The sequence below is a fragment of the Myodes glareolus genome, chromosome 11 (genome assembly GCF_982192425.1).
Source record: "Myodes glareolus chromosome 11, mMyoGla1.1, whole genome shotgun sequence".
NCBI lineage: Eukaryota > Metazoa > Chordata > Mammalia > Rodentia > Cricetidae > Myodes > Myodes glareolus.
This window is the reverse complement of record NC_142036.1, coordinates 18,341,153-18,368,699: the sequence shown is the minus strand read 5'-3', so window position 1 is coordinate 18,368,699 and position 27,547 is coordinate 18,341,153. Positions and strand designations below refer to the sequence as shown.

Here is a 27,547-nt window from a genome sequence, read left to right as displayed (position 1 = left end):
TGTCTGAGTGACCTTCATACTGATTCCATAGAGAACATGCCAGTTCACATCCTCACCAGCCGTGAGTAACCCCCCCACATCTTTGCCAATATTTATCTGTTTGCTTGATTTTAGCCACTCTTATGGAGGGAATTGCTTAGCTGTTTTAATTTGCATTTTCCTCATGGATAAGGATGCTGAGTAGTTTTTAATTTTTTTTTTTACCAGTTTTTTTTTCAGCATGTTTGTTGTAGATGTATGGAAAACCACTGATTACTGTGTATTACTTTTGTATACTTTGCTGAGGTCTATCAGATCTAAAGTTCTTGGTGGCATCTTCAGGGACGTTCTAAGTATAGGATAATGTCTGCAAGCTGGCATCCTTTGGCTTTTTCCTTTACGGTTTGTATCCCTTTTGTTTCTTTCTCACTTGCTTGACTCTAAGCACTGTAGTGAATGAGAATGGTGATGTGGACACTCTTTCCTTATTCCCAACTGTTGAGGAAGTTCAGCTTTTCTCCATTTAGCATACTGCTGGCTTTAGGTTTATGGTATATAATTCCTGCTATGTTGAGGTATGCTTCTCAATTTCTTTCTTTCTTTTTTTTCTTTTTTTTTTTTTTTTTGGTTAAAAAGCTCTGGGAGCAGACGCAGGCAGGAGGAGGACATCCCCTTGTTGTGTAGCCTGCACACTCTCTCTTGACAACTCAGGATCCTTGAGTCAGGATGTTCCCTGCCAGGTGACAGTGGGTCCTCACACTGCCTCTAGATGGACCCTGAGTCAAATACTTCATTCACTCAGCCACTAAGCCAGGATCCAGTGAGCATTTACTGAATGCCTGACAGTCTAATAGTAATGGGTGTGTGACTGTAAGCCAGAGGTTGGGGCTTCCAGGCTGGTGGGGGAAATTGCCACATTTTGCAGTATGAATCAGAACCCTTTCAGAACTTTGAGAGTGAGTTTATGTCTCTGTAAGTTCATGTGCCAGACGGACTGCATTGACTGACCTATCTCTGCTTCCCTAACAGCATGGCCTTGAAGTTAGATCCATTCTTGCCTTCAACCTGTTGCTCAGAGCCTTTCCTGTCAGCTGAATTTCTTTTGCTTTTTAATCCCATGGCTGGCAGGATGCTGCAGGGGTAGTAATTAGATAAAAGTGTGCAGTTTGTAAAGCAGCTGCTTTTATGTGTACTAAATACACTGCCAGCCTTTTCAGGGAAACTTCCAAACTGTTCTTGGAACTTCAAGATAGAGCAGGGGAAACAAAAGTCCCATTTAATAATGTTTCATCCTTCGGGTTCTGTGGCTAATAGAAACATAAACGGAGGCTGTATCTGAATACCATTTCTTTATGTGATTCAGAGAGTCAGGACACAGCAATTATACTGTGGATGAAATTTATGAAAACATTAATGCTTGACAAGAAGAAAACATCCCAGTAACTTATTTAATTTGGAGTTGCAGGCCTGGGTGCTGGCTACTAATTCAGGCCTCCTATACTGTGTACCAGGGCACAGGCATGCCGCCCCCCCCCCCCAGCCTGTCTTCTTGAGTCCTGGTCCCGGGAAGGTACAGGGGCTTGGAGGCTGGGTCTGCTCAGTAGAGTGTCTTTTTGCCTAGGGCATGGTACCCCGAGCTGGGTTTGAATCCTTTCCAGCTAGTCTCTCTCCTGAGCTGCATGTAACAGCCTCATTAGGTTTGTAGCATGTGGCAGCTGAGTGATCTGCTGGATGAGGGACACACATTTAAAAAAATTTACGTGACACATGCGTTTCCTTTTTTTTTTTTTTTTTATTTCTCTTTCCCCTGAACTGACATAAAAAGGAGAGTCACAAGAAACAGATGTCAGAATGACTGCCGTGCTTTGCCTCGTCAACTGGAAAAGCCACCGATTGAATTACTCCCAACGCCATTCCTATTTATGGCAGATGCGCCGAGGGGAGGGGCCACACGTTCCCTGCTTTCCTGATAGCTGAAGCCTTAATTCAAAAACAAATTGAGTCCTTCAGCTGTCTAGGTGTTCTCTCCTATGTTTGAGGATAAACATCACTGCTCGCACCTCATCTCTTTGCTTTCTCCCTTTCCCCACAGCTTCCTCCCTTTATTTATTTATTTATTTTCCCTCTGCCCAGAACTCCACACTCCTCTGACAAAAGCATGCATTATTTAGAGCCTGTCGCCTCTTGAAGTTCTTTAATTACAGAATTAAACTAAAGTAATGACAGTTTAATTTGTTCTCTCATTAATTGGGAGTGCTGCAGGCTGATGTGAAACGAGGGCCTTTGGAAGGCGTGAGGAATATCTGCTCGCTGAATGGCGCATGAGGAACAGTCAGGCGCCGGGCACAGCTCTTTGTGCACATGCTGGTCCTCCTGGCCACCTTCCTGTCCTGCTTCCCAGGGACTCAGGCTCCTCCGAGGGGTGAACCCCCAGAGCAAAGACTACCTTGTCCAGGGCTCCCTTGGCCCACTGGGCACCACAAAGATGTTGTCCCCAGGAGGAAGACACCCTGCCTCCACCCCAACTGGAGTTGCCTGAGAATCATGTTATAATGTGTCTTGATAAATTCTGAACACATGGGAAGAGAGCCTCAGGGGTCTCCCAGGGGCTGGTGGCAGTACTGATCCTTTGAAAGTAGTGGTTCCCTTCTGGTTGGCTTGGGAGTGTGCCTGGGATGAGCTCTTCAGGAGAGCTGCCCCAGGGAAGGGCAGGACAAATGTCTTTTAAGTGTGTGGTAAAAGCACATCATAGGCTAGGTCTGTGTAGAATGGCCGCCTTCCTTGTACGTGGCTGTGTGTCTGCCACATCTAGCTAATGAGCACTTACAATGGCCTTGTGTTGGGGCTTTAGTGTTGGGTCTCTGGGTCATGCCATAAACTAAGGACATACGTACACTCCCACATGCCTGTGGCCCTGCTTTAAAGGAAGCAAGAGACACCCTATCTCCCCCTCCCTGCCATGCTTTTTGGCCCATAGCCCTGTGTATACCAACACAGATTTTGGCAGCAGGCAGGGAAGGCTGGGAAAGAGCCAAGAGCTAATTATGGCTTCTGTGGTGCCTTTGCTGTCGTTGCTTTAATGTGCTCAAGTGCCCCTGGCCCTGGGAACAGATAACCTTAGCTATGGGAATGGAGGTTCAGAGGCATGGTCATTCACCCAGGACTTATGGGTCAAGGGGTCAGAGCAGGCTGTCAGACCATAAGGCATCCTGGAGTCAGGCTTCTATGTCCTCTTTGCTGTCCTCCTGTGTCACCCAGGGCCCTCTGGCATTGTTCATGTCTTCTAGCTGTCTCCAAGTTCTGCCCTACAAGTTCTCCTAGAAACTTTGAAGTCTATTATCAGTGTGTTTCGCTGCAGCAAAGGCTGACGCATTCAGGATTAGAGGATTCGGTTACACTTTATTACTGTTTGCCATTAAAAGTCATGCAAATAAGCAGAGAATAAAGCAACTTAGACTGTTTTGAATGCCAGATTTGCATGTTTATGGCAAGAAAAATGATATGGAGCTCCTTCAAGGTGCTAATAAAATTGTGCCTCAGAGACTCAGCTTTGTTCTTTTGTCTGTAATGTATGCCGCAGCAGCTTCAAGAGGGTTAAATATCTGCACAAGAGGGTTTAAACACACGCACACACACACACGGACACACATGCACTCACACACGCATGCGCACACACAGTATTCAACCTAGAATCTTGTGCATGCTACAAGCATACCAAGCAATATATCCCAGACTTTTTTTTTATTTATTTACTTTTAAAAGGCCTTTTAATTTTGAGACAGGGTAAGGTTCTAAGGGTGAGGCAAACTGAAGGCTTAACTGAGTATTAGCACTCTGAAGAACTGCTTTCCACCATGAAAAGTTGAAGCAGCTCAGTAGCTATACCCTACATAGCCAGGGAGTCTTCCCAGATTGTTTCTAGGCAGGTACATGATCATGGTGTGTGGACAGGTCAAGTGTGTGGACATCAGCACATGGGTAATAGCATGTGAGTCATCACATGTGTGTGGATTGGGGTGGAAGCACATGTGGGAGGTGGGGGTCCCAGGCAAGAAGGGAGCTACTTTTCAAGACTCATCAGCTATCGCGTCTCTGATTGGCTGCTTTTAGGGACATGTGGACTTCCTGTTGCCTTTCACGAGGGTCCAGACTGGGGGTAATCCCAGGCCAGAGCCTCAGCCTGCTACAGGCTTTATCACTCTGAATTTGGTGGCACTGAGCGGGTGGGGAAGGCAGCAAAGCAGGTTTGCAGAGGACGTTTCTGTAGCCTAATGATTTTCAGAAACCATTTGTGAGATTGAGGTAATGTATTTCACAGACTCAAGCAATTTACTGCTTCCCACCATGCCAAATCAGGCCATTACATCCTCTTGCTGTGTGCATGTAGCTGTTGGCACCAGGGGAAAATGGTCAAGTTCAAGGCCCCCGCCATATCTGTGCTCTCCGGTTCTGGGATTGATGAGGAACAACACCTTTGAAAATGGGGTTTTATGAGCACTGGAAGCCGTTAAGCAGTGGAAACAGGATGACAATTTTACATTCAGGGGGTCCCCGGAAAGAGCAGCAGGCACAGAAGCGTGCCGAGAGGAAACTGCTGCCAGGCTCGCAGCTCTCATCTGTGTTGGAGTGTGAGGGTCAGACCCAGTGTCACCCTCTGTCTCCTTTCTCCACTTCCTCAGCTGCCCAGCTGTGGACACAGTGGAGACCTCCTGGGTGAGAAGCACACGTACTCTGTCCGCATGCCTCGGCCTTTGCCTAGCTCACTGTATGACAAGTGCCTTCTACTGAGAATCTCTGCCCCGTCACAGCCATGCCAGCGGGTGAGAGGGACCATGTGAACTTCCATTAGCTGGGGAAGCGCCTGGCAGTGTGGAGCGTGGGAGTCTAAACCACAGTCTGTGAGGTGCATGCATTTCTTCTGGATTCAAAAACAGTACAGGTGACAGGGTGGAGAAGTGGTGCAGGAGACAGTGTAGAGTGGGCTACCTGTACTCTCCTGGCTCAGCCTTGAAAGCCTTAGGTGCCATGGAAATATCTGTTGGGGCTTCACCTGGCTTGGAAAGATTAGGGGGGCTTTCTGGAGGAAGGGGTTGGGATCAGTCGGCCAGAGCAGGAGAGATGTACTTCAAGTGAGGAATTAGGAGGGTTCAGAAAACATGGCTGGAGAAGGTGGCGTGGTGTGGAAGTCAGTATGGGAGGTGGGGCTGGGTGGGGTGGGGACTCCTATGTCAGGGCACCTGATAGGGGTTTTTGGTATATGATGAGACCCTCTCAAGGGTTTTCAGCAGGGAGAGATGGAATGGGCTTCAGCTCAAGACTGCTTGTTGCTTGCAGTGGGCCATGAGGTGAAGGTATGCACCAAAACTCTGTTGCATTTCGCAAGATTATAGTTTTAGTTGCAGGAAAAGAAAGTATCTCCTGTTTTAACCTTTCTTGTTCATTGTGCTATCTTTCTTATAGACTAGGCCAATTTTGAACTCTTAGTTCTCAGCTCCCTGCTGCTAGGATTACTCCATGCCCAGCTCCTTCTCAACCATCCTTAAATAAATATAGTTCTCTGTTATTAGATACATTCCTAATTGTGTCCAGCCAGCACTATCTCCTGACTCTTCTCAACTCTTCCACGAGGTTCTGGTGAAGTCCTTAAAGGCATTCTAAGCATGCCTGCTCAAAACACTATTGTCCCTGGGAGGTGGTAAGCACAATAGATTTTGTATTTTTTTTTTGTGTGTGTGTGTGTGTGTGTGTCTCAGAAGAAGGTTCAAAATGCAAAGCTTTAGGAAAGGGGATTAGTTACTCCCAATCTCCTAATCACCTGCTGGGAACCCTGCAGGCCACTCTCAAGCATACCCACCTCCCACTCTGGAGTATTCAGTGTTGTCTCGCTCTCTCTCCTTTGCCCTTTATGTTTTCTGCTGACATTTAGAACTCTGTCCTTTGTTCTGATGGTGTTGAATAGAGAGACTAAGTGCTTGGAATTCTCTGTGTAATAGATGCTCATGTACTTCCAGATTACGGTCATTTCTCTCAGCCCAAACTCTGGGAGACCTTGCATCTTGTGGCATCCAGGCCATCTTAGGAAATGGGTAGGAGGCTAGTGTAAGGAGACACTGATCTTGCTGTGTGAGCAGATGTGAGAGACCCTTGTCACCCAGGTAGCTGCTGGGGTACTCTGCCCGTAGGAATTCACATGAGATTGCCCAAGTAGGCTAGAAGCCCTGCAGCCTTCTCAAGCTGCAGGGGAGTAGTGAGTATGCGTCTTCGGGTCCTCATTTGTACAGTGGAGGAGATGGGACCCACTGCAGTCTAGTCCCATTGTGTGCCTGCAGTGGGTGACAACCATGTGTGTACTCCCGTGAACCTTAGTATTATCTGTGATGTAGCTGTGTGCTCCAAGAAATAATTCTCTATTCCTCAGATGTCCTGAACATTCTTTGGGTGTGCAGAAGATGTTTCCCTAAGCAGTGTGAGCGAGTGTAAGGGCCGGTGACACGGATGAAGTCTCTCCACTGTTGTGAAACAGGAGTTTCAAACTGGAATTTTGGCGTGACTTTGGGCAGGGAACAGGGTGTCCCCTGAACTGTCCCTCTCATCACTACTTGTCAACCATGTGCAGTAGTGATGTCCCCTGAAGTGCTGTAGGGACATAGAAGCAGGCAGAAAGTGGGCAGAAGACGGCACCTGCATCGTGTGCTTTCACCGGCAGGCAGGCCCAGTGCTGAGCAGATGAATAAGAGAACTGCAGTGTTGCTGACTTGGCAGAGGGCAGAGTTGGGGACAACCACAGCAACTGCAAAGGGAGGACCGAGGTTCCAGAAGCAGTCTTATTCCCACGATGGTCCAGATATTAAGTTAGCCAACAAGTCTTTTCAAGTAGCCATCATAGATATGCTCAGGGACATAAAGGAAAACACCTCCAGTAAATAAATATAGGAACTCTTCTCGGGGAAATCAAGACTACAAGTAAGCAAGTAGAAATACCAGCACTGAAAGTAGTGTCTGAAGGCAGGACTGCATCACGTGGCCATGCAGTAGAGTGGAGACGACAGGAGTCTGGGCCCTGGAACCTTTGAAGCCTAACAGCCAAGGGGAAAATGGAGGAGAGACAGAGCAAATAAATGCCCAGGGCCTGGTGCACAGTGTTGTCAGAATGATTACACGAGTACCAAGCGTCAGGACATTTCCCAAGTCCATTTAAAGAGCAGAAAACAGTGCAGTGCAGATTCCACAGGCCAGCACATGAGAACCTCATGATGAGACAGCACACTCAAGTTTCTGGAGGTTAAAGTGAAAATCTACGTCTCAATCAGAGAAAAATGACTCACCCAAGGAGAGTTGTGGTAGGAATCCACTGACCCCTCGCCAGAAACAGTGGTGTCCAGAGACTAGGATAGTGCCTCCAGAGTGCTGGTTGAGCCCCCAAACTGCCCAGCCCAGCTGTGGTTCAGTGTCCTTCAAGAGTGAAGGTGAGATGAATGTGTTTTGGGTAAATGAGATTAACTGCCTTTGGTGTTAGGAGCTCTTCAGGATGCAGGTAGGTGACAATAGTTAGGATGCAGTGATGGCTGGAAGACACAGGAGCGTGTGGTTGTCTGAAAGGCAATTTCACCTTAGATTAAAAACACACATAACGGTTGAAGGCAGACAGTGCTGCATTGTGTGGTTTATGACACACATCAATGCAGTACATGATGCTACAGGGTGAACAGTGGGTTTAGTGGGAGAGCATTTATAGTTCTGCGCTGTGTATGGAAACTGGTACAATCTTATTTGCAAGAAAGTGACAAGATATTAAGAGTGTATATTATAATTCCCAGAGCAACCACCAAAGAGATAATGTAAAGAGATAGCTAAAAGGCCAGAAGCTAAGTAAAATGGAATTATGAAATATTGAGTTATTTTTAAAAAGTTAGTAGTGGAGAAAGATAAGAATAAAAAGAGAGGCTAAAAAACCAAATATCTAATAGAAATTTGATTCCATCAACGACTACATTACCTGAAGTAAACGAGACAGCGGAAAAGAGATTTTCAGAATAGATAAAAACGTTAGACCAGGTGTGGCTCGGCAGTTGAGAGCACTGACTGCACTTGTAGAGGACCTGGGTTCGATTCCCAGCACCCACATGGCAGCTCACAGCTGTCTGTGACTCCAGCTTCAGGGGATCTGTCATCCTCTTCTGGCTTCTGTGTTCCACAGACATCCATGTAGGGAAAACACCCACACATGTTTTAAAAATCTTTTAAAAAGTGCTTTAAGAAAAAGAGCAAACTGAAACATGGTATGGCTTTGGCAGGAGAGGGTAAGCAGGCTGAATAAAGAAACAGTTTCCAGACAGTGAGCATGAAGGGTAGGGGGAGGCTGACCAGGAAGAGACTGTCACCGGAGAAAAGCCAGGTGTGCGGGTTGGTAAAAAGGTAGATTCCCTAGGAAGGTAGCGTCGGGCATGCGTGTGCAGCGGAGAGCAGTTTTCACAGAATGAGAGTCAGAGCAAATCCACGGTTGCCGCTGAAGTCCTAATGCCCTTCTCCAAGTGGCTGGTTGTAGGAACCAGACAAGCCAACAAAAGTAGGCCGGAGAGCTCTGACATGTACTGACCACTCTACATAAGCGCAGGGCACATGCACTTCCCAGTTTCAATCCTGCTTCCTTGAGGTAAGCATACGTCAAAGGCTTTCTGATTGCCATGGGGTTAGGTCAGTAAGGAGTCATGATTCATCAAGCGAAAGGGAAAGCGGAACATTGGCAACAGTTTCCAAGTATCTCAAAACTTTTATGAAATTGCATTTAGTGTGAATGTGCATGTGCGTGTGTTCATGCACGTGTGTGCGTGTGCACATATGCTCACTCATTGTGTTGCACATGTGGAGATTAGAGGACAGCTTGAGGGAGTCAGTTCTCTCCTCCCACCATGTGAGTTCTGGGGATCAAACTTGAATCAAAACAGGCTTGGCAGCAAGCATCTTTACCTGCTGAGCCATCTTGTTGGCCCAATTTCTAAGAGACTGGGTTTATTGCCCAGCCTTCAACAAGTAAGAAGCTGGGCAAAGTGTACAGTGCAGTGGTTTTTGGGAACATGGGCAGAGCAGGCAAATGTCACTGAGGGGTAGCAAATGGGACAAGTGCTCAATTGTCTCTGCTACTGCTTTGGGAACTTTTCAGGTTCCCAAGAGGAGAAAACCTGGTCCTGTGATGTCCCCAAGTGGCTGAGGTGACTTAACAGTCAAGTTCATTGTGGAGGAGTGGTGAATTAGAGATTTGTACTGGTGCAGAGCCTGTGGTCTCCAAGAATTTAAGTATGTTCCAGAACAAACTTCCAAGATCTTTTTAGGAAGACAGAAATAGGAAACATTTGTAAAGTAAAGCTCATTCTGTCTAGTACCCAAGTAAGGAGCACAAGGCATCCGGAGTAGGAAATCAAGAGGGAAGTTCTGCAGAGGTCCAGATGTGGGACTGTTGTGAATAGTATTTTCAGGTGTGTTAACTTTTGCTTGCGCTCTAGAACATTTGTTTAATGATGCAAAGATGTGTTTGAGTAAATAAAATTCACCCGCATTCAAGAGGTTGCATTAGCAACTAGCTGACCGGAAGTTATAGGGTGAAGCCAGGTGGAGAAGGGTATTAAGGAGGAGGAGATGCATGAGAACTTCTTGGGAGACTCAAGGAGATGAGCTGCTTGCTATTCAGCTTCTCTAGGGAGCAGAATTCTACCTCAGCCTTTGAATATTGAGTTCTTTAGAGGAACAGAGATTTAGTTAAGTTCCTTTTGTAGCTTTGAGTCGGTGCCTGAAGGAACAGAATTTCCTCAAGCTGCGGCTCTTGAACCACTGCTAGCTGTGGTGGAGTTGCAGTTGCTGACTAGGATAGCTGTAGCTTAAAAGGCAGCAACAATTAAAAAAGAAAACGGCATGGAAGTGGTGCAGAGGAGAAATAGCAACAGTCAGTAAACCAAGGGAATATACCCCTCTGTGCCAGAAGAGGAGGGATGGGCATGCTAGACAGAGAGACATGCGTGACAAGGACCAGCAAGATGGGTTAGTGGGTTAGTGCTCATCACCAAGCCTGACAACTTGGGACCCACATGGTAGACAACTCCTGTCTTTGGACTATACATGGTTAATGATAAATAGAATAATAAACCATTTTAAACAAAAAATACATTGTGTGAGATTACTAGATGGGGAATTACAGATGGGAACATTTACAGACATAAGGATGATAATGTTCCCCGGAGTAACATGCGGTGTGGACACATGAGCATCAGTGAGCCCTGGGACAACCTCAGACTCCTAGCACGCATGAAATGAATGTTCTCAGAGGGGAAATAACATTTAAAAATAAGGGCCAAATGTAGAAAATGAGACAGGGTCTCACTGTGTAGCCCAGGTTGGCTTGGAGCTGGAGCTCTTCTTACCTCAGCTTCCCGAGTACTGGGATTGCAGGTGTGCATCACCACACTTGGCTGGAAAAATCTTTTTATTAAAAAAAAGTTATTTTTCTTTTTTAAAGCACTCAGGAGGCAGAGGCAGGCAGACCTCAGTGAGAGTAAGGTCAGCTTGTACAAAGTATATCCCAGGATAGCCCTTACCACTGCCCTCCCTATAACAAACTGTGTGTGTGTGTGTGTGTGTGTGTGTGTGTGTATGCACGTGCGCGCGCATGCACATGCTTTGGTACACATATGCAAGTCAGAGCATAATCTCAGGTGTCAACTCTTGCCTTCCCTCTTGTTTGAGACAGGTGAAACAGGCTCTCTGGTTCCCTGTCATGTGTGCCTGCCTAGCTGCCTGGCCAGGAGCACTGGGGTTGTGCACACTGCTGTACCCAGCTTTACATTAGTTCTAGGGGTTCAGACTCAGGCCTTCATGCATGCTTGACTTAGAAATATGAAAAGGAGGGCTGGAGACATGGCTTAGAGGTTAAGGGCATTGTCTGCTCTTCCAGAGGTCCTGAGTTCAATTCCCAGCAACCACATGGTGGCTCACAACCATCTGTAATGAGGTCTGGTGCCCTCTTCTGGCCTGCAGGCATACACACAGACAGAATATTGAATACATAATAAATAAATAAATAAATAAAATAAAAGAAATATGAAAAGGAGAAAAAGACACAAGGTATACAGAGGAACAAAGATTAATGGCAGAAGAAATTCAGTTATAAGACAGCAAGAAGAGAAACCCAAGCCACTGCAAGTGAAAATTTGATACGTTCAACATAAAAGCACAGCTCATAGACTAGAGCCATGGCTCAGCAGTTAAGAGCACTGGCTGTTCTTGCAGGGGATCTAAGTTCAGTTCCCAGTACCCACATGGCTCATAACCATCTAACTCCAGTTCCAGGGGGATCTGATGCCTCCCTGGCCTCCTCAGGCACCAGATGTACATGGTGCACAGACTCATGTGCAGGCAAACCCTCATCCACATAATAGAAATAAAGAAATATGGATAGAAAAAAAAAACCCTGAAAGTACTAGTTAAAAAACAAAACAGAAAACCAAACACAGCTCTCACCTTAGTGGGGATAAGAGGTAGTTTATTATTGAGCCAAAGATGACCTGTCCATGACCTGGGAGCACAGATGCAGGGTGCTTCGAATTCATGTTCCCACATGACTGGATTTTTATAGTAACAAGACAAAGTCATAAGTCAAGACACTTTTCAGATGCCTTGGTAGAACATCATGTAGGTGGGTTAAGCCAAGGCGAGTCTCTGCTCGAGGCCTCAGATGGTTTCTTAGTCTTTGGGTTAGTGAAAGCTAGCGGTAGGTAAATACATTTCAAAGGATTGCACCTCTCACTCACAAGGATGTTAGGCCACACACAAATTGGGAAAGGTAGCCCCAGATAAATTGTGATTAGGCTCTGGATTGTTAACAATCCAACCTCTCCCCAATTACTGAAGTCTAATCAGTGAACCAACCTTGCAGAAGGCTCATTAGGAGGTGAAAGTCATTGCAGGAACCTTAGCTCACAATCCCAAACAAAAGGTCTTGAAAAGACAAAGGCACAGTTCTTTCTGAGACACATAAAAGCCGAAATGATGCATCACCAGCAAGTCCACATTACAGGAATTTTTCTTTAGGAAAGGGAGTTGTTGAGGCAGAGGGAAACTGATGCTGGGTGAGATTCTCCATCTGTTCCAGAAATGATGAGTATACAATGGTGAGTGTATAGTGTACATTGGAGGCAATGTAAACACTGTTCTCATTTAAGAATTCTTCCGATGACAATTAACCAATGGAATCATAGTGCTGATGCATTAACATATAGAGATGTAACATACGTGATGAAAGATGGGGAAACTGGATGCATCATTTTCTTGTTTTTATATCATAAGGGAAGTGGTGTTGTGACTTGAGAGTAGGTCAGGATAAATTAAAGATGTGTGCTGCAAACCTTAAAGTGACTAATAATAAGAGAGACAGAAAGATTTATGGTTATGGGTCCTAACAATGGGCAGTATAATGAAATAACAAAAGATCACAAAGAGGTACAGAGAATGAGGAAAAAAAAAACCAACAGACTGGGTAAACAAAACAAGCTTAAACCTTATCAGAAGCAGGTGAAAAGGTCTAAGCACTCCATTTAAAAGACAAGGGTTGTTTGGTTGGCTAGAAAGGCAGCACACAATTATACGGTGCCTGCAGGAAGCCCATCTTAAATATAAAAACAAAAAGGTTAAGTTGAAAGGATGGAGGAAGATAAGCAATACTAACAGTAATAACAGAAAGCTTGCGTGGCTATATAAATATCAGGCAAAGCAGATTTCAGAGCAGAAATATTACAGGGATAAAGAGAGTCATCTTATAATAACAGGAGGGATCAGTTCATCACAGCACATCCCCCAAGGTGCATAGCACCAGACACACAGATATTTATATACACACAGAATAAGAGCGCCCTAAAACACACGAAGCAAAGCTGCCAGGATGGGATATATGAACAGTAAAACCCACCAATGGCTTGAGAATTTCTAGCCCTTTCTCAATAATCAGTAGATCACACAGACAGAAAGTTAGTTTAGATGTGGAGGACCGGGACAAGCTGTCAGCAGCTGGCCTGATTGACAGCCATGCGACTCTCCACATCATGCAACAGAATGTTCATTCCTTTCCAGGACACATGGAATATCCATGGATAACCACGTGTGGCCGTGAAACAAATTAATCAGGAAATTCAGAAATACTGAAATTATTCACAGCTGATTTCCTAGGATAGGATAAGGAAAAAAAATCAATAACTGGAAAATTCCCTAATATTTGGAAACTAGATACATTTCTAATGGCTGAAAGGTCAATTTGGGGTGTGGCGTGGTGCTAGAATCTCTGTCTAGCTTGTGAGAGTCCCTGGGTTTCAGCCCCAACTGTACCACAGACAACAAAACAATGCTGGCCGTTTACGAACACCTAAACTCAACTTCCACTAAAACACCGGGGAGGTCCAAATAAATAAAGGAGGACAGAACAGAAGGCCCTCAAATAGAGGGAAAGGAAGCAACAAAGGGAACCAGCTATTAAAAAGACAAAATTTAAAAAATTTGTTTAGTGTGTGCTGCGTGTATAGCACACCTGGGAGTGTGTGTGCCACATGTGGAGGTCAGAGGACAGTTTCCAGGGGTTGTGTTCTTCTTCCACTGTGAGTTCTGGGGATCGAACTCTGGTCATCAGGCTTACATGGCAAGCACCTTTGCCTGCTGAGCCATCTCTCTGGCCCAATTTTATTTTATTCTTATTTTCTCTGCAGCCCAGCCTGACCTTGACCTCCCAGGGACACTCCTGGGTGTGGAATTACGGGAGGCAGCCACCACGCCCAGCTCAGGAGGTGGTTCTCTGAGATGAATGTGTGTTAAACTGTTAGCTAGAGTCAAGAATATAGAGGAAAGACACAAATTACCAATAAGAGAGATGATTAGAGTATGCTAATTATAGACGCTACGGATATTAAAAGGATGTAGAGGTAATGCATGATCAGCGTGTGCTAATGAATGCCACAACTTAGGTGACACGAACAATCCCCCAGAAGACCCTAATAATAAAAGCTTACCCAAGAAGAAACATATCTCATATCTATGGAAATAATTGAATTTTTAGTTCAAACTGTTCCCACAAGGAAAACTCTAGGCCCTAATGGCTTCACTAATGAGTTCTAACAAACATCTAAGGGAAAGAGTATCCATTTGCTGTGGGTTGAATTACATGTACCCCTGTCACCCTCAATTTCTTTCTCAAAGTCCCAATCCTTAGTGTTTTACAACATAACCATATTTGGAGATTGAATCTGTACAGAGGCAATTGTTGGAAATTGAGGCAGTAGGGTGGGCTCTAGTGCTATGTGACTCGCGTTCATAGACGGGAGATCAGGAGACAGGCTTTTATGGAGGAAGACTGGCATGCAGACATGAAGGCAGCGCTTAGGCATAAGAGAAAGGAGCCAGCCCATACTCAGAGGGACCTAGCTCCTGGAACTATATTTTGGGGGGATGTTGTTATACTGGCTACTAATTATTCTGGGACATCAAAGAGGAGGGACACCTCCCCTGACTAGTTCTCCTGACAATCAAGACAAGAAAAAGACATAATAGAAGCAAGCATTCATTCAATATCTCTGATGAACTGGCAAACATTTTTTGACAAAAACTTTAGCAAATCCATCCAACCATCCACTTAAAATAGCATGACTAAGCAGGGTCAGTCCCAGGAATGGGAGCTTAGTGTAGGTTTTGAAGATCAATCAATGCAGTGGTTGATGATGGAACTGTAATATTAATGATTAACTATAAAGAGAAAGCTATAAGTAGATGGATTTTGGCAATACCTAACATTCATTCCTGATTATATATGTAGCAAACCAAAAACAATTTCTCAGGGACAGCACAGTGACTCTCATAGGTGAAAGTGCTTGCCAAGCAAACCTGACAATTTGAGTTTGATCCCTGGAATTCAGAGTGGAAGGAGAGAATCAACTCCCTCAAATTGTCCTCTGAGCTCTCATGGCATGCATGCTCCTGTACTCATACATACAGATCACTGTTTCACACACGCATGCGCGTGCGTGCACACGCACGCACGCACACACACACACAACACTTTTTTTTTTTTAAGCAATGTTGAGCAAATAGTAGGGAACCTCTCAACTGATAAGGGCTTTCCACCAAGATGGCTCTGGCAACATAAACTGTGTAAAAGACTGACTGGAAGTGCTGATGAAGCAGGAGGAGCTACTGTGGACCACACAGCAAGCACAGTCACCCCAGAAATGTGACAGTGACAGTCTCCAGGTGTGGCGATATGGGCAACTCTTAGGTGATTTTTTTTTTCTGTCTTTGATAAATACATTTTGGTGGAACATGCTTATTTCCCATAGAAACAACCATCCCAGAGGGGTCCCTACAGGGCTTTCCTTTTTTGCATTTTTGTAAAATTTGAGTGTTCTGTAAGGAGATTGCGTTTGTCTTAAAATATGGAATAGGGCCTATTAGATGGCTCGGCAGGTAAAGGTGCTTGCTGCACAAACCCAGCCACTTGAGTTTGTTCCCTGGAACCCATGGTGGAGCAAGAGAATTGAATCCTCAGGGTTGTCCTCTGCCTCCCAATAATGATGATAAGTTAAATAAGTGAAAGCAAAACCCAAACCAATAGGCAATCAAGAGGGTGGCCTGAGACTGAAGTAACAGGTTGGATGGTCTTTGAAGACCCAGAAAGGCTGTTGTGGGAGTGGCGGTAGCCAGGGCGCTGGTACCCAGTCCTACCGCATTTTACTCGTCATGTTCTTGTCAAATCTGTGCTTTGGCTGGACACACAAACCGTGTTAATAATTGTAGTTAATACATGGAGCCGTCTCAGAACATTCGACAGTAGACTGAGCTCCTTAATCCTGTGAAGGCAGTTTGGGATCTCTAATTACTTGGTTGAAAAAAGACAGACACTCGGGGCTGCAGCAGTGTTTGGGAATTAATCTTTAAAGCCTGACAGTGAACATTCAATTCAATTAGGGAGAGCAATTGGCGAAGATTCCTTTCGCCTTCGCCCCTGGTAGCAAGCCGGGACTGACTGGTCCTCATCTATTCTGCTGCTGCCGCCATCAGCGGAGCGCCTTAGCAGACAGGTGTGCAACTTCACCTAGCGGGGACTGTCACACCTTTTCCAGCTCTGTCTCCTTAGACCTAGGCCGATGCAGGACACCACTGCCCAAGAACCCTAGCGCACTGTGCTGCCCCTTTGACTCAGGCATCGTGGGGTCTAAGCTTTCTTCTGCGTTCTTCCTTCCACCCCGCCCATGTCCCAGTTCCCTCCATCTGCTCCATGTCTCTCCCTACCTTTTCTCTCTCATCTCTTTGCCCTGCTCCTTTTTCTTCTCCCTCCTCTCTAACTCAACATCTTACTGCACATCACAAAAGGTTTATATGTAAGTGCGTTGTACTTGGAAGTATAGGGCAGGGACTTCCCCACTCTTCCTTCTTATGACTTCCCTCGCTCAGTGCTGTGCTCTGGCCTTGCTTCCAACTTGATTCTCTTAGAGCTGGCCATTCTCCTTGCTGCTCAGACCCCAGGCCTAAGGTGGTCCTGTTCTCTCTGACTTCTCTACTGCCTTCCCTCTAAGGGGTTCCTATTGCTTCTGACTCCCATATGGACCCCTGTCCCCACTGCTGCTGCCTCTCTCCCAAATTCCTACATAAGCCCCTGCATCTTCTTCCTGCAGGGCAGCTAAAGGGGTCGTGTAGGCTGGAGCCGGCTACCTCCTCCCCCAGGAGACCCCGAATGCTCTACTGCCATAGAGACATTCTCACCATACCCCTTCTTGTCACATCCTGTTCACCTCTCTGGCCAGACTGGCCTTTGTGCTGTTGCATACTCAGGCAAAACTCTTTTCTCATCCCTTTGTGAGGCCTAACATGGCCACCCTCTCAGCCCCTTCTCTTGGCTTTAGAGCCCCCTTTTTTTGCTGACCTTGGACCATCAGTCTTAGTGCCTGATACACTCCATTCTACTGGTTTGTGTAGGCCCTGTCTTTCTGACAGTAAGGTCAGTTCTTGGAAGGCAAGCGTTTTGATTTTGGTTGTTTCCTGTGAGCAGTGCCTGGCTAGCTAATGAGCACCCAGGAGTGTTTGTTGAATGAATAAGTGGAAGAGCTTCACAGAGGCAAACATCGGACACGATTGTTTCAGAGCCACCTTCTTCCTCCCTGTTCCCCTCACATGCCACTGTCTTTCTCAGGAAATACTGAGCAGTGTTCATAGCGCCTGCCAGTCCTAGGAGCAACAACCATCCTGAGCTTGGTTTTAAGGTCTTACTGAAAATGCATGAGTAGACAAGGTTTGTGTGTGTGTGTGTGTGTGTGTGTGTGTGTGTGTGTGTGTTTAATAAAACCACGGTGAAATATAAACCGCTGTAGCTGGGTTTAGGGCTGCAGTTCATGCTGTTGGCTGGCTTGGCTGCACCCATCCCCAGGACGCCTCTTCCTCTGCCCACGCTCCACCCACACTCCACTCTTCCAGCTCCTGGCCGCAGCCTTTCTGTTTCCTGTCTGTGATTCTGACTATGCAGGAAGCAGCATGAAGGGAGAATGTCCAGAATCCATTCTTTTGGGGCCGGCCTGCCCCACTGAGTACAGTGTGATCAAGGTTGCTGCATGTAGTGATTGCTGTCAGGGAGCACTGCCTAGAGGCACTCTGCTGTCTGGGCCGTCTGCATTTGGTTTACCCTTTCATCTGTCTGTGGACAAGTGAGCTCCTTCCATCCTCGACCCATATAAATAAGGGCAAAACTTCTTTGAGATCCCAGTACCAGATGTTTGGGTTTATTCTCAGAAGTGGAACTGCTAGGTTTCATGGCAACCCTACAGGTTTCTGGCAATCACTAAGTGGCTGTCCATCATGACTACACTGTCTTGCCTTCCTGCCAGCATTGTGGGGGGTTCTGACTTCTCCGCATCCATGCCAATGCCTGTTATTTTTGTTTTTGTTTTTTATACCAGCCTGCCTAATTAGTATGATGTTGTAGTTCATGTGTCTTAGAAAATGCCGTCACACTTTGTAAATGCGGCTTGTCCTGTGTGCACCGTGTTGGCCTCTTCCTGCCTGACTGTGTGAGCCCCGCAGAGCTTCACGTGCTCACTTAATTTTTCTATTAGCATCATGCTTGTGCATAATTCCGAAGAAGCAGCCACGTTCCGTGCTCTGCTGCCCTGCTGCCAATCCCCCTACACTCACCAGCCTCTGGCTGCTCCTATTAGTTCCGTGTTTTGAAACAACCACTGCTGCCTCTGGTTTAAGTCTCTTTAATTTGAGACCTAGCTGTTGACCCCTGGCATGGAAGGGGAGAACAGAAGGGCCCACCTCACATTCTGTGGGCCCTTTCCCTCATAACTTCTTGTTTGGGTGAGCTTAGACATGTACATATTCCCAGAAACCTCAGAACTCAGCAATTTGAGAGCCTCCAGGACTTGGCAGGTAGAGTTAGCTCATCTCTAGTGGAAGTTGTCCTAGGAGCAGGTTTGTGAAAGTGTGTGGGTGTACTTGTTTGGGCTTCTCTCGAACTTACTCAGGAAAATCTGGTGTCACTGATACTCAGGGAATCTTGCTGTTTCTGAACTCTAATCCCTACACGCCCTGCCCAACTCTACTGTTGCTCCTGCTGCAGAACTGCCCCTGCTCTGGCCTCACCCCTGCCCAGCTCTACTGTTGCGCCTGCTGCAGAACTGCCCCTGCTCTGGCCTCACCCCTGCCCAACTCTACTGTTGCTCCTGCTGCAGAACTGCCCCTGCTCTGGCCTCACCCCTGCCCAGCTCTACTGTTGCGCCTGCTGCAGAACTGCCCCTGCTCTGGCCTCACCCCTGCCCAACTCTACTGTTGCTCCTGCTGCAGAACCGTTCTTGCTCCGGCCTTACCCTTGCTCAACTCTACTGTTGCTCCTGCTGTAGAACCACCCCTACTCTGGCCTCACTCCTGTCTGGGGCAATGCTTTTGTTTTCACTTCATGGTGTGAGAGACTTAGGCTCAGTGAGGTGGAGCCACTGGATCACTGGACCACGTGACCAGCAAGATGCAGTGTCAAGGGGAGGTGTCTACAGTGTGTGCCCTTCGCCCTGTAGTGACAGTGAGGAGAGCTAGCTCCAAACACCTCTGTGGCCAGGCCTTCCAGTTGTGGTACTGTAGCTCTCCTGCCTGGGCTTGAATGCCACGTGAAGTCAGCTGTGTACTAGATAGTGTCCTGGGAGCCTCATTCCCCGATGGGGAGGCAGGATGAAGGTGAGGGGGAAGGACCCCTCTCCTAAGAAGATACACAATTGCTCCGAATCTGTTCCTTGTACTTTGTGACCGGCCCCCGTCTGGGTCTCATTCTTCAAGACATCCTTTGACTGTGGCCTGACCACGTGCTCTGTCTGCTCAGAACAAGTAGCTGGCCAGTGGAGGCTGGGATAGGACTGTGACATGTTTGCAGCCAGCAGGTAGGAGAGGTGTGAAGGTTGAGTGGAGATAGGGAATGTTCTTTTCTTAGCCCCCCAAAAAGGAAGTCTGCACATTTCTATGAAGAGAGGGAAAGTGACTACAGCTTTTGTTCTGATGTGGAATAATAGGAACCCAGTTTCCCGGGAGCCCCTTGCTGACCTGGAGCTCAGGCACTCACCACAGTGTCTGGGGCTGCCTCTCTGTGTTTCCGTTGCAGGTGTGGAATGCTGTGGACTCGGGGCACTGCCTGCAGACCTACTCTGTGCACAGTGAGGCGGTACGGGCAGCGCGGTGGTCTCCCTGTGGCCGGCGCATTCTCAGTGGTGGCTTCGACTTTGCCCTGCACCTAACAGACCTCGAAACAGGTGTGTCCTGATGTCTCACTACCCCAGGTTAGCCCTCTCAAGACTGGGAAACCTCTCCAGAAGGTCCTGATTGCGAACTACCCATAGTCATGGTGTGGTGAGGGCCTCAGGACAGACTAGTTTCCCTGACGGGTGTGCAGACCATTTGCCAGTGGTTCTGCAGCTGTCTACAAGGTCCTGGGGCCAGTCCTCTGCCAGTCAGCAAAGGACAGCCACTCTTCTCTCAGCCCCAAGCTGCAGGGCCGGAGAAAGAGGCAGCTTTTTAATCAACTTCTGCTGTGTAATTTGGACCAAAAATATCACGGTGTCCTGTGGTTGGCATCAGCTTAGAATTCCTGTCAGTCCATGGGGTAGAACTAAGTTCCGCAGGGAACTCTTCAGAGGGGCTCTTCCCAGTATTTATAGTGAGAGGCCCCTGGGCAAAGGGGTTTCATGTAGGAAAATCCTCAGGAAGCCTCCATCAGTTAGGGAAGGAGGGAGCAGCCAGCAAAAGGAGCTTTCCCAAGCAAGGTCGATACAGCAGTGATGGCAAGGGAGACTGGGGACCATTGAATATGGAGTCTAACCTATAGTATCCTACTCGGCCCTGGCTTCCTGGACAGAATTCTCATTCTGGCTGTCAGCAGCAATGGGCTCCGAGGCCTGACAAGTTAGGGACTCGTGGCTGTGGGTGGCTGATGATGAGTCTGGGGCAGCAGTGGGGTGTGGTCCTGTTTGTGTTCCAGCTAGGAGGACCTGACTGCAGCTGCTATCATGTGACATGTGGCTCAATGAAGGGGTGAGAGAGGAGGCGCTTGTCCCTTCAGGTATGCTGAATCATGGAGGGCGGCATGTTGCCAGGGCTCCCAGGGGCTCTTGTGTGCAGAGAGGTATAGAGAGGCAGGGCCCCACTTCTCAGTGCTACTGTCCAGTAGGGAGCGATGGAAGGCCCTTCATCTTCCTTTGCCAAGAATGGTGTCTGCATGGGGCTCATCTACTGCAGAACTGTTTTTATTCCTTTAATTTGCTACTGATTATACACACACTGTGTGCATGGCCTGTGCTGGCGTATGCTGGATGTCTCTTGTCCCCACAGAGGACAGAGTTGATGGGTTTGGATCTCAGCCTCCAGGAAGGCCTCTGAACCCCAGATGAGGCCTCTCCTGTGAGGATAACTGGCATTTCTGTCTGTATCCTGGCAAGTGTGTGTCCCCAAGGATGGACCCATCCTGGTGGTCTCTTTGTCCACTGCTTTGATGAGGCTGGCTTGCATCTGCATAATTGGAGAGCTGAGGCTAGCCTCGGCCGTATCCTCCTATCCTGAGTAATGAAGCTCCCAGGGCTGCTGGGGTGGGAAACAGCAGATGCTTGCACACCCCTCCCTGGCCCTGGGTCTTAGCACTTGTGCACCCTGTGGCCTTTGTCCGGCTCTAACTAGTCTTGTCCTTTCTCTTCGTGAAGTCTGATCTTCCATTTTCTTCTTCTGCTTCTCCCGCCCATGGTGATTTGGCTTTTTCATTTCAATCTAATTAGAGCGTCCTGCCAGGAGAAGGCAGCGCAGGGCGTTCGCTCTGCAGTGCTTTGGGAATTAGTCACTCTGTGCCCATTGTCATTAATGGGAATTTGGCGCCAAGGCCATTTATCCTGGTGTCCTCAATCAATACAGTTAAAAATCTGTGGATTCTAAAATGTCAATACCCGGCCTGAAATATGGAGGGCCAGTACCATTTTATCTCGTTAATTTATAGTTCTGACGGGCTGTTGGCTTACGGAACAGCCATGAATCAACACTTAATCAAATCTGCTCACAGATTAATTATTTTTGGCGCTCTTGTTTCCGTCTACAATCTTCCTAACAAACGTCTCTGCTACATTAGGCACACAGGCAGCCTCAGGGAACGCTGGCAGACACCACCCAGGCCCTGAGTGACACTGACTTTGTACGTGACCTGTCCTGCAAACCAGTCAGTTGGTTGTCTCCTTAGAGTCCCCCTGAGCTTGCTCTGCTCCGAGGGCCCCTCTTGCAGATTTCAGCTCCTTAGAGTTGTCCTTCTCCTTCATGGTGGGTGGCAGCTCCTCCTGACAGTGGGGTGCCTTCTATTTGGGGTCGGAGGTGGGTGTATAAATTAAGCCCCACAGTTTAGCTTTCTGCAGAACTCTAGGCAGTCATGGCCAGGGACATCAGCCCTTCTCTCTAGGATGCTCACTGTTCTGACTTCCTCCTCTTATCTTGATGCCACTGTGTCTTTTGTTGGGGTCATGGTGGGTGGGAGCGATTGACCAGGTGGAATTGCACCCTGCACAACTATTCCTTTTTTAAGAATTGTCTTCAGCCCCATCATATGACTAGGGCTGTTGCCATAGAGAAAGAGTGATCTGCTGTCCAAAGTTCTTGCTGTAGCCCTGGTGTCCCACATGCCACTAGGTCTATATTGAGCTGTTACAGATAAATGGAGAAGGCCCTTTGCTTGGGCATCATGCTTAGCCCCCCACTCGCTTGTGAGAACCCCATCTGTATCCTTATTTCTTTGATGTAGAACTAAGACTTTGAGTGTTTGGTGACTTCTTGAGGTCACCCAACCAGTGGTGAAGCTGATATAGTTTTGGCTTATGGGGCTGGCAAAGGTGTCCTGCCAACACATGGACTGGTATGGCCTCCCCTAACCTCTCCTTGCCCTGGGCAAACTGTCTTGGCAGGGTGCTCAGCTGCCTCCAGGTAGTGGCTCAACATCTGCAGAAAACAGGCTTTGGGAGAATGGAGTGCCCGATGGTCTTGGCTAACCCCTCTGATGAAGTGGTGGGCCGAAGGATGCTTCTTGAGCCGTGGACAGCTATGTTCCAGCATGAGCAGTGTTCGCCTTGACAGCTTCAGAGCACTTGGCATAGGAAGAGTGAATAGTGTCCAAATGAAGGCCGCAGCGACGAGCGCTGTCGGCTCCTCAGGTTTTGGAGGAGAGGCCATGAAAGAAGGCTCTGTGTCGGGTTAAGCCTCTGAAGTGGCACTAGCTCCTACTGGTGCTTGAAGCAAGTGCCGTACTGAAGCCAGAGCCTCTGTAGGTTTTCATGCTCCGTGGCACACTCCAGGAGAACCTGCTTAGGGCCCTCAGTGCCCCTGGAGACCAGAAAGAAAACAGTGTGTGCTCGCTGTGTCCCCTGGGTAGGGCCTGCTTTCAGACTGGCAGTCTTGTCTTTTTACCACTTTATGCCCAGCCATGTTGCATCTAGGTCTAGCAGGAGCTGAGCTGATGATAATTCCTGGCCATTGTCCTTCAGGTACCCTCTTGCCCAGTGAAGAGCTACCCTCCCACCACCTTTGTTAGCCATGCCACAAACCCCTCCCTAACCCCCTTCTGTATGTGTCTGTCATCTGTGACGCCCTCTCCTGCAAGCTCTCCGAGCAGCTTCATTGGCCCCTCTCTGGAGAGGGTTTCCGCACCTCCATAAACCAGTCTCATCCTTAGCTGGGAAGCTCATGCCAGCCCTCCTTATGAAGAAGGCAGCACCCAGGCCCTGGCGTGATTTTCTTAATTGGCACGGGCTCCCAGCAGCCGTGTTCCTCCTGTGTGTAGGCAGCAGTCATCAGCGAGCAACTGGCCCTTCTTAGGTTAGCCTGCCTTTGTCGTCTGACCCTGGAGCTGAACGCGGCCGGGGCATGTTTGATTTCAGCATGGTTGGTTCTGTGTTTCAACAAAGCTGCTTATAGCTAAACACAGCTGGTTTGCAAGCTAACTCCCCACCCCCTAATTTTAAGAAATTCAGTTTTGTCCAGACAGTTGAAAGTAGCTGGGCTCAGAAAAGGAGTGATAGCAACTGCCAGCCTCCTGCAGCCGGCATTCATTACTCTGGAGTTTGCTCCTGTCTCTGCTGCATCTTTTCTCACAGCTACTCCTGAAGGGCAGTTTTGAGCCCAGTTTTACGGTAAGGATGCCAGGCTCTGAGCTACACTGCTGGTGAGTTCCAGAGCCCTGCTAGTGGGCATGCCGACAAGGCCTACCTGGCCCTCAGCTGGCTTCCTGCCAGCCCTCTGCCCACTTGCCAACATGGGCCCTGCTCCTGATACATGGAGGTTGATTTGAAAGTTAGCAAGCTTCTTTTCTTGTTAACTTTGAGTCAGGATGGTTAAATTTACAGCTGGCTGAATATTTCCCAGAGGATGAGTGTAACGATATTGATTTTAGCGAAATGAGTCATATGCCTGCTGCCTGGGAACACAGGCTCAATTACCACGAGCCAACAACATAAGCTTTCCCTTGTCAACATTTTTCCTACATGTTCATGAGTCTATGGCTAGCAACAAAGAGCTACAGAGAAGGAAAGGTCATGCGTAGCTGGCAGGTCTGGAGGTGGGATGCAGGCAGAGAGACTTTAGGGTCACACAAGTTCAGTCACTGTCTGCATGGCTGATCAGTAGGGCCAGATGTCCTTTCCCTTCCCAAACTCCCTTTCCTCAGCTCTAAGATGCAGACTAATTCCTGCCATTGCCCAGGACTGTGGTGTGCTAAGTGCAAGGTCCAGAGAGGCCTGAAGGACAGGCTATGGAACATATTGGTTCCCGTCCCACTTGTGACCTCACAATAACTTAGTTAAGGTGAGCTCTTACAGAGGAACAGATGGCCCCTCTCTTTCCTAGGGATCAGCGCTTGGCTTTCATTAAACCTGAAATGCCATTGATGTGGCAGGAATGGTTTGGGAACCAGACACACTGAAGGGACCTGGAGCCTGCCTAACCGTAGTGTCCCCTCGTGCAGACGTTAGGCTGACAGATGATGTTGCCCTGGTTACATGGGTGGCCACCTTTAGGGAAGCCTAACAGCTCTACCTAAGGAAGGAAGAGGCACAGCTCAAAGGAGTTGCCTGTCCAGGGTCACCCGAGCGTCGCCTCAGTGATACTGGATGGTGAAGCTGTGGGAATGATGGTGTCAAGAGAGCAGAATCCTTGAAGCATGGTTTTGCTTTCAGAATGAGTTATTCTAGGACTGGGGATTGCATTTGGAACCTCATACTCTTAAGCAAGTACTCTGCACCAAGCCACACCTCGCCAGCCCAGAAACATATTTTCTATTTGTATCAGTATTGATCCAAAGAGGAAAAGAAGTAATTTTTCTTAACTCCAAGAAGATCCAAACAGTTTTTATACTGGTTGAGCTCATTATAACCAGATCAATACAGCCAAGTGCCAATGGATTACATATTTTAAAGCTCAATTTCCTATAAGCCTGCAGTGAATAAACAGAATTTCCTATAACAGGCAGACAAGTAAGGTAGTCCCAAGGTAAAGGTCTGTTACGGCTAGCTCAAGTGCTGAAGAAGAGAACTGATGGGCACCGTCTGGGAGAGGGGAGAGAGTGGCCACAGATGCCAGGCCTTCTCGAGAGCAGCTAGTGCCCCTGGTCAAGGCTGCCCCTGATGGATGTCTCCTAACCTTTCTGCCTTTCTCTTCAGCAAAGGCAGAAGCCAGCCCAGGCTGCTGTATTCTCCAGGCCTCGTGCAAAAGCCTCAACAGTCATTAGTCTCTTAAGGTTCCTGCTGTTAGAACCCAGCATCCCTTGGCTTTAGCTTTTAATTTAACCACAGATGAATTCAATAAGTTGGGGTTTAATTTTTCAAGCAATAATGGTTCACTTTGGTTGCTTACTCCACAGAGTGCTATGTATGGCACTTAGTGTTCAGTCCTCCTGCTTGCATGAGACTGAGCAGTGACGGGACCACCTCAGGCCCTTCTCAAGAGACAGAGCTGGTCTGGGAGCTGGCTCTCTCTGGCTCTCAGCATTATCACCCTGACTGTCTCAATTGTCCGGCCATGATGGATGCTGATTTCTGAACTAAAGTCTTAGCAGAATTTTTCCTTAGTGTTTCCCATTAAATACCTGTTAGCTTATTAAAAATCTCTTAGCTTTGGACTGCTTAACAAAGAAAAATAGTAAAGCCCTAGCTCTTAGAAGTAGAAAATACTTATGACGGCCTCTTTCTAAGTGGAAAATTTTAGTCCTTTCAAAGACAGATTTTCAGTGTCTTTGGGAATTGAGGGGAATAACATTCAGAATTTTTTTTTCTTTTTAGCAGGAAAACTTCGGCCACCACCTTTTAGCAGCCCAGTGTTCCCTCCCTTTCTTCCCTGTCATCAACAAGGCTGTGCCACCCACCTTTTATTAGCAAGCATCTGGTGTCTTGCTGCTATTTCAAAATGAAAACATGGCTGGTCTCATGCTGTGCTCCAAGGACCCAGGAAAGTCCCTGCCTCCCACCCCCAGGGAGAGTTTTCCTTTGCTGTGGGTCTGAGGATGGACAGTAGTTTCCAAATTTGGGGGTGCAGAGGGGAAGAGTCTCTTTCCTCGTTCTGCTCAGTGGGACATTTGCTACCTGTATATCAGCTAAGTGCCTGATCTCTGACTGCGGCTTAAGGGGTATGGAAGAGTGTCTGGAGGGACGGCTCAGTGGGTAGAGCACCTGCCTCTTAGGCATGAGGACCTGAGTTGGGGTCTCAAGCATTCACATAAAAGCCAAGTGAGGCAGCTCCTAACTATAATCTGAGCCCCGGGGAGGCAGAGACAGACAGATGCCTGGGACTTGCTGGCCACCAGTCCAGGCAGATTGAAGAGCTCCAGTTTCAGTGAGAGACTTTCTCAAAAAGTAAGTTGAGGAAGGCATCCACCATCATCCTTTAGCCTCTACACCCTCCCTTCACGGCTTCATGCAAGCATACACTCACAAGAAAGGGGAAGAAAAGCTTGGGATGTGAAAAAAATGAGTGAGCTGGAGAAAAAGCATATTCCCAGTTAGATGAGCTCTCCATACGGTGATTGTTTATGAGGGTGGTTTGAGGGTGTGAAGTCCTAATGCGGCACCCACAGCCTGCTGAGTTCCCTGAGCAACAACATAGCACAACATAAAAACAGTGCTGTAGTTTTAAAAGGCCATCTTCCACTCTCTAGAACCCAGTTTTGAAAACTGTGATCACAGCTCCACAGGGTTGTAGAATTGAGCGTGGGGTTGTGAAGACTCAGCAACTGTTAAAGGTTTCTGAGTGTGCAGTGACCAAAAATGAATTCAAGTTCAAAAGCGTAACGGATCCAAGATGCTTCTAGCAGTCCTCACCCATGTTGCATTTCGTGACTTTACTGCAGCCTCGGCCTGAGCACGCACTATGGGCATTCTGTACTGTGAGTGCCATCAGGTAGGATAATGCCAGCGAGACCCACCCCAAAGCCTCAGCTCACATTCAAGACTTCTGTGTGATGAAGTGCTGTGCTAGTCCTGTGTTTACAAAGTTTTCTGCTCTTGCAGAAATGTAACAGTTCCATTCTGGGACAGAAGGACTTTTAATATTTTACAGTACTCAGCGTGTAGGCGTCAGGTTAGACATCCTTGGATTGTATTGTGTCAGAGTGCTGGCTTTAAATTGCTCTTCAAATCAGCTTCATTTTAAGCACGGTGAATGAAGTTTGGCCTGGGATAGAATTTCCAGCAGTTTCTGGAATGGCTCTAGACATAATTCTGTGATTTTTTAAAAATGGATTTATGCAAAGTGGAGTTCTCAGCATCTCTGAATATCAATCAGTTTTGAAAAACTTTGAAAGTCTGATATATTCTGTTGTATTAAATATAATTCCTGTTTCTTTTTGTTGTTTATATTTTGAGTTAGGGTCTTACTCTGTAGCCTGGGCTGATCTGAAACTTACTGTGTAGCCCAGGCTGTCCTCCTGCCTTCTTTCTGAGTCCTGGAAGTATAAGACCTGCCACACATACTCAGGATTTAATTCTCCATGTAAAAATAAACAAGT

General features: G+C 47.4%; 1 protein-coding gene across 3 annotated transcripts in view; it reads left to right on the top strand.

Moving 5' to 3' along the window:
• The window catches only part of Wdr25 (WD repeat domain 25), a 127,078-nt gene that overhangs the window by 59,035 nt on the left and 40,496 nt on the right, over positions 1 to 27,547 (top strand). For 2 of the 3 annotated variants that reach the window (XM_048431273.3, XM_048431274.3), the window contains one exon: positions 19,640 to 19,787. The exons of the other annotated variant lie outside the window; for it this stretch is intronic. In XM_048431273.3, the coding sequence (XP_048287230.1) occupies positions 19,640 to 19,787 (148 nt within the window). The remainder of the gene's footprint in view (positions 1 to 19,639; positions 19,788 to 27,547) is intronic. 3 annotated transcript variants of the gene reach the window in all.